The 12,998-nt window shown below is 36.1% G+C and overlaps 1 protein-coding gene across 3 annotated transcripts; it reads left to right on the top strand.

The window, feature by feature from the left end:
* The first annotated feature begins 1,311 nt into the window (after positions 1–1,311).
* LOC140871297 (alpha-glucan water dikinase, chloroplastic) lies at positions 1,312–12,509 on the top strand. Of its 3 annotated transcripts, none has more exons than XM_073273741.1 (35): positions 1,312–1,452; positions 1,574–1,687; positions 1,935–2,218; positions 2,549–2,590; positions 2,732–2,841; positions 2,946–3,024; positions 3,143–3,234; positions 3,323–3,476; positions 4,001–4,225; positions 4,415–4,753; positions 4,831–4,938; positions 5,062–5,160; positions 5,259–5,399; positions 5,507–5,595; positions 6,025–6,159; positions 6,359–6,521; positions 6,660–6,749; positions 6,863–7,048; positions 7,370–7,432; positions 7,509–7,571; positions 7,662–7,721; positions 7,843–7,995; positions 8,118–8,201; positions 8,283–8,459; positions 8,545–8,651; positions 8,873–9,086; positions 9,181–9,284; positions 9,409–9,541; positions 9,640–9,765; positions 10,367–10,477; positions 10,790–10,888; positions 11,036–11,209; positions 11,483–11,575; positions 11,823–11,938; positions 12,040–12,509. In XM_073273741.1, the coding sequence occupies exons 3-35, from the start codon at positions 1,949–1,951 to the stop codon at positions 12,242–12,244; spliced, it is 4,404 nt and encodes a 1,467-aa protein (XP_073129842.1). In that variant the 5' UTR covers positions 1,312–1,452; positions 1,574–1,687; positions 1,935–1,948; the 3' UTR covers positions 12,245–12,509. The 3 variants fall into 3 exon arrangements, with proteins under 3 accessions (XP_073129842.1, XP_073129841.1, XP_073129843.1); XM_073273740.1 differs by having other exon boundaries at positions 2,546–2,590; XM_073273742.1 differs by lacking the exons at positions 1,312–1,452; positions 1,574–1,687; positions 1,935–2,218; positions 2,549–2,590 and having other exon boundaries at positions 2,814–2,841; positions 3,159–3,234.
* Positions 12,510–12,998: the final 489 nt, after the last annotated feature.

The following is a 12,998-nucleotide window of genomic DNA, read 5'->3' as shown; positions in this document are numbered from 1 at the left end:
GTACTTTCATCTAAATCTTTTTAATATATCTATACTATTATATAAAGATTGAGGGTCTTTCAATAATTACTTTTTGGTGTGTCATCACATACTAAAATATCTTCAAATTTTACCTTTTATCCATATTTTTCTCCACTATTTCTCTTCTACCTTTTTAAATATAATAGTATATTAAATTTATATTATATTCTCAATAATTAATTTTTAACTACGAAATTATAATAATACATTATGTTATAAATAAAAAAACATAAAATATCATATATTATATCACATACGCAGTTGTGTGTGCTTCTGTCGCTAGTATATATAAACTAATTTCATATCAAACGAGCGAGGAGTAATGACATATATTTCCGACGTCTACTAAGATTCATCGGAGACTATCAGCTAACAATGTCATGTACAGAGATGTCAAAATGGGTTAGGTCGTCAGGTTAACCCGCCCTGCCATACAAAATAAGAGTGTAGGATTGACAATTTCTCAAACCGCTTAAAAAGTGGGCCGGTCTGGCCTGCCTCACCCAATTGTGGATTACGAGTTGGCCCGCCAAAACCCGCAAAATTACACGTAGATCCATTTGATTGACTGACCCCATTACCTAAAATAGATGGATTGAGTTGGGTTGGTGTTTTCTCAATCCGCCTAAAAAATAGACTAACCCATCTCATTCCACCTAATAATATGTTACAACATAATGTAGGGCAACCTCTTCCGCTAATCCATTTTAAAATCTCTAACAGCGTGCAATACATGGCTCAATTTGCTTATTAGTGTGAAACGTTGAGGGTGCCTAAAAAATATCAATATATGGCGCCACTTGTCGTTCTTACTTTATGCAATCAACCAAAACGTTACCGTCAAAATCATAATAAATAATAAATAAACAAAGAACATGGGAAAATGGAAATTATTTATTTCTTGTTTTACGTTCTTCCTTGGGAAAAGCAACGCCCATCACATCCAGAGCCACATGATCAACTTTCATCAAAATATCATCATCCCCAAACTTGGAATCATCCAGTAAACACGAGTCAGCTCGTTATCATTAAAATTAAAAATTTGTAAATATATAATTTTGATGTCCCAAATATAACAGACGTCTAGGTTAATTGACGTCTAAATTAACTTAGATGTGTGATATTCATCTATTAGATGTAAAAAAATTTTTTATTAAACTAAGAAAATCCGAGACTTGAAAGTGCACTAAAAAAAATCAAATAAAAGCCCAAATCACGACTAATTAGGCACACCCACACAATCGCGTCCCGCTCAGAATCAGCCACGTGTCCCTAATTAACGATGATATAATAACAGCATTCGCTCTCCTTTACGTCTTCCATTTTCCAATTTCTGTCGCTTACTTTTACTCTATCAGTACTACATAATTGTGTTTGTATTATTCTTTTTATTGATTCAGCTACTAAATTTTCGTTGATTTCAGTTTCCAGGTACATAATAATTTGAACGCATTTTCCTTTTTATTTTATTTTTTTGGGTGATTGCAGAATTGATTCGATTTTTGTTGGATTGGTTCAAGTTAATTTTAACTGCATGTTTGCTGTTTGTTAGAATTCTTGAATTGGATGGGCGGTTTCTGCTATGGATTCGACAAAGTATCTGCTTGAAGCCGTGAATTTTTTATTGTGGTCTTCAAGGAGTGGAAAATAGTTCGTGCAGCAATCGGTAAGATCAAGTTCTTTAAGTAGCAGATAAGCTAAGCTCTCCGGCATTACCGTTTGCGATTTCATACCTTTATGCCTGCGGCGCATGATTCTGTAAAATAGGGAATTTCTTGGTTTACGCGTGTAGAAAAATGCGACTCAATGGGAGAAAAAAACGTTACACTCTATTTGCTTGATCTTTGTAGTTGGTGTAATGGTGTTGAACATAATGGCTTAGAGGTGGTGGATTTCCCGTATTAATCTTGTAGGATATTGAAAGAATATGAGCGGTGCTGTAGGGAATAACTTGCTGCTTCAGTATTGCTTTTCTCCTACCAGACTTGAGCATAAGAGGAGAATCAATTCTTCGATTTCAAATTGGAGAAGTTCTTTTTTCCAGCTTCAAGCAAGTTCACTAACACACCAATCGCCTTTATCAACTGAATTCCATGGCCAAAGATTGACTGTGAAAAAAAATATATTACGGATGGGAAAGCAGCGCGCTGTTACGAGGTCATCTCAGGCTGTTTTGGCCACTGATCCATCTTCTGGGGTGAGAATTCCAAAATCTGTTTTTGCCTTTTTGAGATAATAGTTTTCAAGCAAAGTTTAAATCAAGTAGATTTACAAAACATGGTGAGAGAGAGCCTTTGTCTAATGCTCACTAATATTAGACAATGATCCGCATGATCACGACTTATCAGATTTTATGGTCCGTAATTTTGTGACCATTTGAAGAAAAGATTCAAATTATAAGGCTGAGAATAATTGTCAAAGTTTCAGCCATAAAACCATGTTAAAATGACTGGTGGGTTTCAATGGTGAATGCAGCAAAGGTGATTAATTGGATATTCATATGACTTATTTGTTTTGCTTCTAGCAGCTTGTAGAGAAATTCAACCTGGATGGAAATGTTGGATTACAGGTATCATAGTAGGATTTATCCTGAGAATGTCGATTACAGATTAATCATCTTTCATCCTTCAACCCATGTTCTTAGAATACTACTGAGATGATGGATCATGTCATGTGGGCTTTTGACTGTATAATATCGAATAAAAAACAGGTCGAAGTAAGTAGCCCAACATCAGGATCTGTGGCAGTGGTAAATTTTCAGGTAACAAGCAGTGGAGACAGCCTTATTCTACATTGGGGAGCAATAAAACCTCAAAGCAAGTATGTGCAACTGGACGAATATATCTTAATCAACCAATATCTTCGAGCATCACTAGATCTGCAAACTAGTACTACCTGAGAATTTTGTTTTTGTTTTTATCCAGAAAGTGGATATTGCCTCATCGCCGTCCAGTTGGAACTATGGTGTATCAGAACCAAGCACTTAGGAGTCCTTTTGTGAAAGTATGTTTCAGATTGCTGCTTGAGTGAAACTAATTAAATGTGTTCTTAGACCATAATAAGAGTTGTTTTATGACTAATCTTTTAGATATAATGTTTCGATATGGTGATTTTTTCTTAGTCCGGATCAAATGCAGTCCTGAAACTAGAGATAGATGATCCTTCAATACAAGCTCTGGAGTTTCTTATTTTTGATGAAGCCCAAAATAAATGGTAAAGCAACTTTATGCCCAAAAACTTCCGAGTCCATTCATTGAACCATTCTGTTAATGCCAGCCCATTGCACAAATCATGTTTCTAGGTACAAGAACAATGGCGGAAATATTCTTGTTAAATTGCCAGCAAGAGAATCAAGGACAAAAAGTGTTTCTGTCCCCGAGGATCTTGTGCAAATTCAGGCATACTTGAGGTGGGAAAGGAAGGGAAAACAAATGTATACCCCAGAACAAGAGAAGGTATCTTGTGCTTACCCTTTAGTCTTGGTGTAAGAACAAGCATGATGCTTTTCTGTGCTGAGGCCCTTTTAATTTTTAGGATTTCTGGAGAAACTTGAGTTCAAGCTCCTATTTTTCATTGCTTAAAGTTTTGTTTGTTCTTTTTCTTGTGAAACGAAAACACATACTTGTTGGATTTGCTCTGTCTATGACTTTTGGTGTGTAAATCTGAGAAATTGAGTGTAAATTTGTACAAGCGATACTGGTAACTATGTTTGATATCATCATCACAGACCATAAAATATTTTACCGAAGTGAACCTAATGGCCCAATTTTCCGGAAACTAATGAATTTTCTCTGTCCTTGTAGTTTGTAGCTCCAGATACATTGAAATTTGCTCATTAGAATTTGTTCTGTAAATTCTGATCTGTTAATTGTTTGTGGCAACAATTGTGCTAATTTATTCATGGTCTGGAATATTTAGTTTGTTGTAGGATATTTGCTTCTACTGTTGATTATGCATTTGATAAAATCCACAAAAACAGGAGGAATATGAGGCTGCTCGATTGGAGCTGTTTGAAGAGATGGCCAAGGGTTCCTCAATTCAGGACCTTCGAACAAAGTTAACAAGCAAAAATGATATAAGAGAGAGCAGGGAGAAACTTGTTTCCGGATCAAAGAGCAATATACCGGATGATCTTGTTCAAATACACGCGTATGTCAGATGGGAGAAGGCAGGCAAGCCAAACTATTCTCCAGAGCAGCAACTAGTAAATTTCAAATCTCTCAGATGCTTTATATACATCTGATCATTATGACACCGAGTTACAAATAGTTACAAATAGTTTATTTGCATCCAATATATTTCTTTTTCTGCTAAATACAGTGGGTTGCACATGGATTGTTCTCATTGATTGTTTTCAAGTCTTTCTCTTAATCTAGAATTGTTTATTCAACAGAAAGAATTTGAAGAAGCACGAAAAGAGTTGCAGGTTGAGCTAGACAAGGGATCTTCCCTTGAGGACATCCAAAAGAAGATAGTCAAAGGAGAGATAAAAACTCAAGTTGCAAAGCAACTGGAAAAAAAGAAATTTTTCATGGCGGAACGAATTCAACGCAAGAAAAGGGATGTAATGCAGCTTTTGAGTAAGTTTTCCTCTGAGCCAAAAGAACAAGAGGTCTCCTCAGAACCACAAGTGCTCTCCGCAGTTCAACAGTTTGTGAAGGAAAAGGAGAATCACATTGCTGATACTGTTTTGTGCAAAGCAATTTATAAGCTTGCTGATAAGGAACTTCTGGTGAATAAGCAAAATAATATCATTTTTCAATTTAGGAAACGTGTCAAATTTTTATTGATATTTTCTTTTTTTTAAAGGTGCTTGTAGCGAAGCCCTCTGGCAAGACGAAAGTTTATCTAGTAACGGATCTTCCGGAATCTGCTGTTCTTCATTGGGCTTTGTCTGAAAGACCAGGACAATGGGCAGTATGTATTAAAGATTTTCGTAGATTTTGAATCTTTCATGTTAATTTAGGAAGAGAACCTGTTTTAAAGCTATAGTGGTGAATTGTTGCCAAGGACTAATAAGGACAGTTGGAAATTATTCAGGCTCCTCCTTTAAGTGTACTGCCGGCTGACTCAGTTTCTTTGGCTAAGGCTGCTGAAACAAAATTTTCAACCAACTCCGTTGACAATCAACCTTACAAGGTTTGTCAAAAGAAAAGTTCATTTGAATGAGTAGCTTTTAAGATTGATTTCAAATCATTGAGCTATGTGAGATTCATTTCATTCTCTATTTGACTCAGGTCCAATCGTTAGAAATCACAATCGATGATGAGAAATTCGTGGGAATGCCATTTGTTCTTTTTTCTGATGGGAAATGGATAAATAACAGTGGGTCAGACTTTTACATCGACTTTAGAGCTGAATCTAGGAAGGTTCAAAAGGTGGTTGAATTCATGTGATTCTGCCTTCTCATACTAGCATGTTGTCTCATATGTTGCTTTACATTTACGGTATTGCTAACCTATTCTGATTATTCTGCTCATGGAAGGATGCTGGGGATGGCAGAGGGACATCAAAAGCTCTGTTAGGAAAAATAGCGGAATTAGAGAGTGAAGCACAGAAGTCCTTTATGCATCGGTGAGAAATCTCTACTGACTGAGGCACCCCTTATTTCCTCTATTATTCTTTGCTTCTCAATTTTGTAAATCTATAGGGATGAAACTATTTCCAAAGTAAAACAGTTTTTTCTTGCATCACAAAGCATTCAGCTTCGACTGATGGTGTACTTGCCTTCTTTCCAATTTCCTTCCTCAGATGGTTGTTATTTCAGTTTTCTTAATCTTCTGATTCGCTTGTTAGCATATTTCTGATTTTGACTCATGCATCCCCTTCTGAATGCTGGAAATTGGACGGTTGAACTTGAGTGAAAATTATTTGCAACCTACATGTTTTCTGTTTATTCCCTAATCCATCTGAAATGCTGTTAGATAGTAACAAATTTTAATTTCTTAGAAGCAGATGATTGTTGTGTTTTATTGAGAGAGCATGCAATAAACTTTCCTGCAGATTCAATATTGCAGCAGACTTGATGGAAGAGGCCACAAATGCTGGTGAACTTGGTCTTGCTGCGATTTTCGTGTGGATGAGATTCATGGCTACTAGACAACTCGTATGGAACAAAAATTACAATGTAAAACCACGGTAAGATTTCTTCGCATTTTCTTTGCTTGATTTTATAGATGTATTTGGGACGTCTAGAAATTTGAATAGAGCTATTTGTATGCCCCAAAAATTTCCTCACGCTCTGTTCAAAAAGTATGTGTTTTTTATGTTATGAAAAAAGAATTGTTCTTCGTAGTATTTAAAATTTGTTCGGTCCCATTTATCTTTTGGTGGGCAGTGAGATAAGCAAAGCTCAGGACAGGCTTACGGATTTGCTACAGAAAGTCTACACAAGTTATCCTCATTATCGTGAAATTTCACGTATGATTATGTCTACTGTTGGTCGTGGAGGTGAAGGTGATGTTGGGCAACGTATAAGGGATGAAATTTTAGTGATTCAGGTCTTCTTCAGAAGTGTTCTGTTTTGGTCCATCTTTTGTCTTCGTTATTTTTGGATTTTTTTAATTCGTTATTTTTTTGAATTTTTTTTAATTCGTTATTTTTTTATTTATTTTTTGTGATTTGTAATTGAACTGCAGAGAAACAATGACTGCAAGGGTGGGATGATGGAGGAATGGCATCAGAAGTTACACAACAACACCAGTCCAGATGATGTTGTAATCTGTCAGGTATCTAGAAAGTCAATGTAGTTTCTCATCACATATAACAATCTCTTTCGTAGATTTTTATACCAAATATGTGTTTTCTTTTGTATTGTACTAATGATATTTGTATATCGCAGGCATTGATTGACTATATTAAGAGTGACTTTGACATTAGTATTTACTGGAAGAGCTTAAATGATAATGGAATAACAAAAGAGCGCCTTCTCGGTTATGACCGTGCAATCCACAGTGAGCCAAATTTTAGAAGAGATCAGAAGGATGGATTGTTGCGCGATCTTCAAAATTACATGAGAACTCTGAAGGTCAGAGTATGATAACTAGTTGAAATGATATATTGAGTTGCTGGAACATGGTGATTGATTCTAATCTGCATGATTGTATTCAGCTAAATTTCTAAAGTGCATTTAGCAGAGTATATAAATATAATATCGACTCTAACTGCTTGTGTGATAAATCGTGTTATGTCAAATTTTGGGAGAAGTAATGTACGAGGAAAATTCAAAATTTAGGGACTCTTTCTGTTTTTCTGAACTTGGCTTGAAGAAGATTGTTTCTGTGAAGCATTCTTCCCATTGTTATTGGGCCTTTCTCCAAATTTTAATCTAACGAGTACACAAGTGCAGGCAGTTCATTCAGGGGCAGATCTAGAGGCTGCTATAGCAAATTGTATGGGATACAGAACTGAGGTAATGCATTCAACGCGAATCAGTTGTTACCAATTTTCTTTAGTTTTAATGTACATGTCTTACTAACTCATACCAGGGACAAGGATTCATGGTTGGAGTGCAGATAAACCCAGTTCCCGGTCTGCCATCCGGATTTCAGGTGATATTAAACAAAAAACAATGAATTGATTCAATCATTGGCTAATTCAGTAATAAATTAAAGCGTTCTGTACTGTTGTTACTGATATAGGAACTTCTTCAATTTATTCTGGTAAATATTGAAGAGAAAAATGTTGAAGCTCTTCTTGAGGTACATCAATTTTGTTGGTAGTTTCGACTTTCCTTTCCCCTACCCCCCTAGTTCAGTGAACCGTCTAACACCGTTATATATATTTTTTTCTCCTGGATGTGGGGAATATTTCTACATTTAGGGATTGATAGAGGCTCGGGAGGAGCTTAGACCGATGCTTTACCAATCCAACGAACGGCTTAGGGATCTTATATTCCTGGATATTGCCCTCGATTCTACAGTTAGGACAGCTGTAGAGCGTGGATATGAAGAACTGAGCAATGCAAGTCCTGAGGTGTGTTTTGCTAAATTTATCGCATTTATCTATACAACTTGATATATATTTTGGTACATGTATCAATCTTTTAAATGATTTATGCTCGTGTTCCTTCATTTTTGGATTATATTCATCCGCAGAAAATCATGTACTTCATTTCTCTCGTCATTGAAAACCTTGCGCTTTCAATGGACAATAATGAGGACCTTATTTACTGCTTGAAGGTGAGTTCAATCTTAAACGAAACATATGCATCACCGTGTTTGTGTTTTTTACCCTCCCATATTTAAATTTCTTTTTGCAAGGGATGGAATCTAGCTTTGGCCATGTTGAAGTCCAGCAATGATCACTGGGCATTGTTTGCCAAATCTGTCCTTGACAGAACAAGACTTGCTCTTGCAGGCAAGGCCGAGTTATTTCATCAACTACTGCAACCATCTGCTGAGTATCTGGGTGCCCTGCTTGGCGTGGATCAGGGAGTAGTATGTAATCATGGATATTTAACAGGGTTCATTTTCACCATCTTCTGTAGCTTATAGAGTAAATATGTATAATTGCTTCATGTAGGTCGATATCTTCACTGAAGAAATTATTCGGGGTGGGTCAGCTGCTTCATTGTCCTCCCTTCTTAATAGACTTGATCCGATTCTCCGACAGACTGCCCATCTAGGAAGGTTGATATTTATGCTCTATTTTTTCAGTCGAAATAGCTTTATCTTTGTTTGGTGCATCAATCTAAACCACATTGATTTCAGATGAAAACCTCACAAAGTTTATTACCATAATCCCATTTTATTTGCTCAGTTCAGGCATTTATTTAGCGCCCATGAACCCGTACTTTAGGATTTTCCTGTTGATATGAGATTTTTTACGCAACTTTTATGTTCTGAAACAGCTGGCAGGTCATTAGCCCCGTTGAAGCTATTGGATATGTTGTTGTGGTTGATGAGTTGCTGTCAGTCCAGAATAAATCTTTCTCGAAACCAACAATTTTAGTGGCCAAATCTGTTAGAGGGGAAGAAGAAATTCCTGATGGTGCTGTGGCAGTACTGACCCCAGATATGCCTGATGTTCTATCCCATGTTTCTGTTCGAGCACGGAACAGTAAGGTAGTATTTTGTTAGCTTTTTTGTTTCAAAAGTGTGATTGCTGACAATCAGAAGTATCCCAGTGACTATCCATTTGAGTTCTCTTCTTGTGTAGGTTTGCTTCGCCACATGCTTTGATTCCAATATATTGGATGATATCCGGGCAAATGAAGGAAAGTTACTACTCTTAAAACCTTCATCGGCAGATGTAGTATACAGGTACCTTGTGGTGGAAATTAATTAGCAGTTGGCTTACTTTTATATTCCAGAAAATTATATTAAAGCTGACAAACTTTTCCATTTATGCGGAGATGAAGTATGTTTCCTTTTACATTAACTGCAGCGAGATGCAAGAGGATGATCTAGAAAGTTCAGCTGACTCCAAAATTGTTTCTTCTGCACCACCTGTGGCTTTGGTTAGAAAGCAATTTGCTGGAAGATATGCAATTCGTTCTGAGGAATTTACCAGTGATATGGTGAGCCCATAGTACTGTTGAGAATATCATATGAACAACAAATGTTATTGAAGATTCAATTGTTCTGTGTTAAGCATTGCAAGATTTGATCTGTACAGGTTGGAGCCAAATCACGCAATATTGCTCATCTTAAAGTGAAAGTGCCAAGTTGGATCAATGTTCCAACTTCTGTTGCCTTGCCATTTGGTGTCTTTGAAACAGTCCTTTCAGATGATTTGAACGAGGTCATTTCATTCATGCATTTCATGTTTACTCCCCTATCCTTTTGTTTGCTTTCGCTAAATAAAGTAAATTTTTTGCATTGTTTACTTGGAATGACGTGTTTTAAATTCAATGCATTTTCTTCTCATTCCTTTATCTTACTGCTAGTAACCTTTCTTTCACCTAGGAATGTTCTATCATTTTTGTATGAGCCTCTAACTTTAAGAACAAGAATTTTAGATTTTCACGAAGAAGGGATTTTCACCGTTTGGAGCAAATTGAGGTTGAAGGAATGTCCTTGGTTGGCATCTACTTGTTAATAATTTGTGTTTTATTGTTAAGAAGTTTCCATTCTTCCGGTTTTAGATGCTTTACGTGTTAGACATTGCTATAAATTGGAGAAAATGTTACTTTGTCAGTTATATAAACAATGCCACATTCCTTGGCAGACACTGGGTCACCTCCAAGTTTAACTGACATGAAGTTTGTTGTCTGTGTGAAGAATCATTTTTCTTGTAAAAGGTGGTTTCTTTGGATGTACTTGTTTGCACATTTATGAAATGTGTCGACTCAGTAATAAAATGAATCGATTTAGCAGAAGTGTGAAGTCGTCATGTTTTGCAGGTAGTGGCTACTGAATTGCAAGTTCTAAAAACAAAATTAGATGGAGGAGATTTCAATGCACTTGGTGAAATTAGAGACACTGTTCTTGAACTTTCAGCTCCGCCTCAGTTGGTATGTTCTTCTTCGACCACACTTAGTTTGATGATAAATGAACTTTAGATATTTGCCAGAAAGAGATACCTGAAGGCTCATCTACTCCAGTTTTAGTTTGAGAGCATTTCTTTTCCTTTCAAATCAATTACTTCTAACTATGAATTTGATCGCAAAGGCTAGATTCTGAACCTAAGTTTTGGTAAATGGATGTAATTGATTATTTTGTTGGAGAAGATAATTGAGTTATCAGGAATTGACCGCTTTCTTGTTGAAGAAAATGATTCCGCATCCAAATCTCAGGTGAATTTTACTTCCGTAATCTTGTTCCAGGTAAAAGAGCTTAAAAACGTGATGCAACAGTCGGACATGCCTTGGCCTGGTGATGAAGGTTCACAAAGATGGGAACAAGCATGGATGGCCATAAAGAAGGTGAGCATTTAATATACCATCGTGCACCCGTTTAAGATAAGTTGAATAATCACTCATTTTGTAGTCGAATTTCTTCTGATTTCCTCTATAAATTCTGCCAATGTTTATTTTAATAAGGCCTTATACTTCATCATTTTGTGTTTTTAGGTATGGGCTTCTAAATGGAACGAGAGAGCATACTTCAGCACAAGAAAAGTGAAACTTGATCATGACTATCTTTGCATGGCTGTCCTTGTCCAAGAAATAATAAATGCTGATTATGCATTTGTTATCCACACCACTAATCCGTCTTCTGGGGATTCATCAGAAATATATGCCGAGGTAACCCAGATTATGTCATGTTACATTAATGTTTGTTGTCATTGATATTCCAAATAAGAGGGTAATGTTGATTTACTAAGTGGCGCAGACATATCTTTGTACCACTTATTACACATACTCTACAAAGAGTGACATGCCTTTATTAGATGTTCTATGACTCCAACATGGACTCCTGATGAATCTTTACCTAAGGCTCGTAACCTTGGATGAGCAGTGTCTCTCCATGCTTCCATATATGTATGTCCTGAATAAATTATACATCTCATCTGATAGGTGGTTAAGGGGCTTGGAGAGACGCTGGTGGGAGCGTATCCGGGTCGTGCTTTGAGCTTTGTTTGCAAGAAAAATGATCTCAATTCTCCTCAGGTAAATTATTATCTTGGACTCCAAGCCACTTTTGAGTTTTCTCCCTGTTAATTACGAATGATCTGGGTTGTGAAACTGTGATCGACTTATTTATTAGGCCTTTCATTTTTTAAAATATAATCAGTCCATAAAATTTGTTGTTTTAGTTCTTGAGAAGTTACAAGCAGTGGCATCATGAAAAGATAATGTATGTGATTTGTGCACGGAGCCTAACTCTGAACGTATCCATCCTTTGAACCTTTTTCAGGTTTTGGGTTACCCCAGTAAACCTGTTGGCCTTTATATAAAGCGGTCTATGATATTCAGGTCAGATTCAAATGGTGAAGATCTAGAAGGTTATGCTGGTGCCGGGCTTTATGATAGGTAACACTTGACAGAATGTATAGAATTGAGGAGCTTACGATTTTTTTTTTTTAAAAAAAATTGTGATTCACCTTTGTACATTTTTTTAATGTTTCTTACAGTGTGCCAATGGATGAAGAGGAAGAAGTAGTGCTTGATTACTCATCTGATCCATTGATTGTCGACAATAACTTCCGGAGTTCAATCCTAAGCAGCATAGCTAAAGCAGGAAGTACTATTGAGGATATATATGGATCTGCACAAGATGTTGAAGGTGTCGTTAAGGACGGTAAGATTTATGTTGTCCAAACGAGACCTCAGATGTGATCAGGCATGTTCAGCAATCATACATATGAAGAATTTGTTCATCGATATATTCTACAGGACTTGAATTATATACGCTCGAAACGTAGCTTAGTGTTATTGATCATATATTAAGAATAAAGAACATTGTATTTGACATAAGCTTTAGAGTCCCAAAAATAACTCCTAATTACTTACAGCATTACACAGAGGCATGCATAACTCCTAATGGAGGAAAACTAGTAAATTTTCTTAAATAAATACTCTTTGAAGCGTGTTCAAAGTTTTAGTTTGTATATTTGCATATTTGTATGCACAAAATTTCAGTCTTGATGACACAGAGAATTTGTGGCGCTGGTCGTTTTTTCAGTAGTTTGAACCGATGAGAGATGACTAACGATTTATTCAAACTTTAACACGTTCCAATATGCAAATATTGGAGACAAGAATTCAATTTTTATATGTGGGATGATATCTTAGTCATATATAACTTCTATTTGGTAAATGATGCAGAATACCAACTCGATGAAATATAAGTGAATTTGCACATAATATGCTTTGAACTTGTAGCTTTCGGCGTTGATATCAATCTAAAAATCATTTTTTAACTTGAAGGAGATGCCCCTTACCATAAGATTTATTTTTTTACTACATGTGCGGCTTGAAATTTTTTGAAACGACACGATGCAAGAAAGAAGAAGTCAGAAATAAATTATATTTTTTTACTATTCGTTCTTGTTTTATCAACTCATATATGTATATTATATAAGGCTGAATA

Source organism: Henckelia pumila, unplaced genomic scaffold (genome assembly GCF_033568475.1).
Source record: "Henckelia pumila isolate YLH828 unplaced genomic scaffold, ASM3356847v2 CTG_461:::fragment_3, whole genome shotgun sequence".
Lineage (NCBI taxonomy): Eukaryota > Viridiplantae > Streptophyta > Magnoliopsida > Lamiales > Gesneriaceae > Henckelia > Henckelia pumila.
The sequence above is the reverse complement of the archived record's forward strand: the minus strand, read 5'-3'. Positions and strand labels throughout refer to the sequence as shown.

Bases quoted from the DNA above. Each gene is read 5' to 3' on its own strand.
- LOC140871297 (XM_073273740.1), top strand. From the start codon at position 1,949: ATGAGCGGTGCTGTAGGGAATAACTTGCTGCTTCAGTATTGCTTTTCT. The intron at 9,087-9,180 runs GTAGTATTTTGT...CTTCTTGTGTAG, and splicing joins TTCGAGCACGGAACAGTAAG to GTTTGCTTCGCCACATGCTT. The intron at 11,576-11,822 runs GTAAATTATTAT...AACCTTTTTCAG, and splicing joins ATGATCTCAATTCTCCTCAG to GTTTTGGGTTACCCCAGTAA.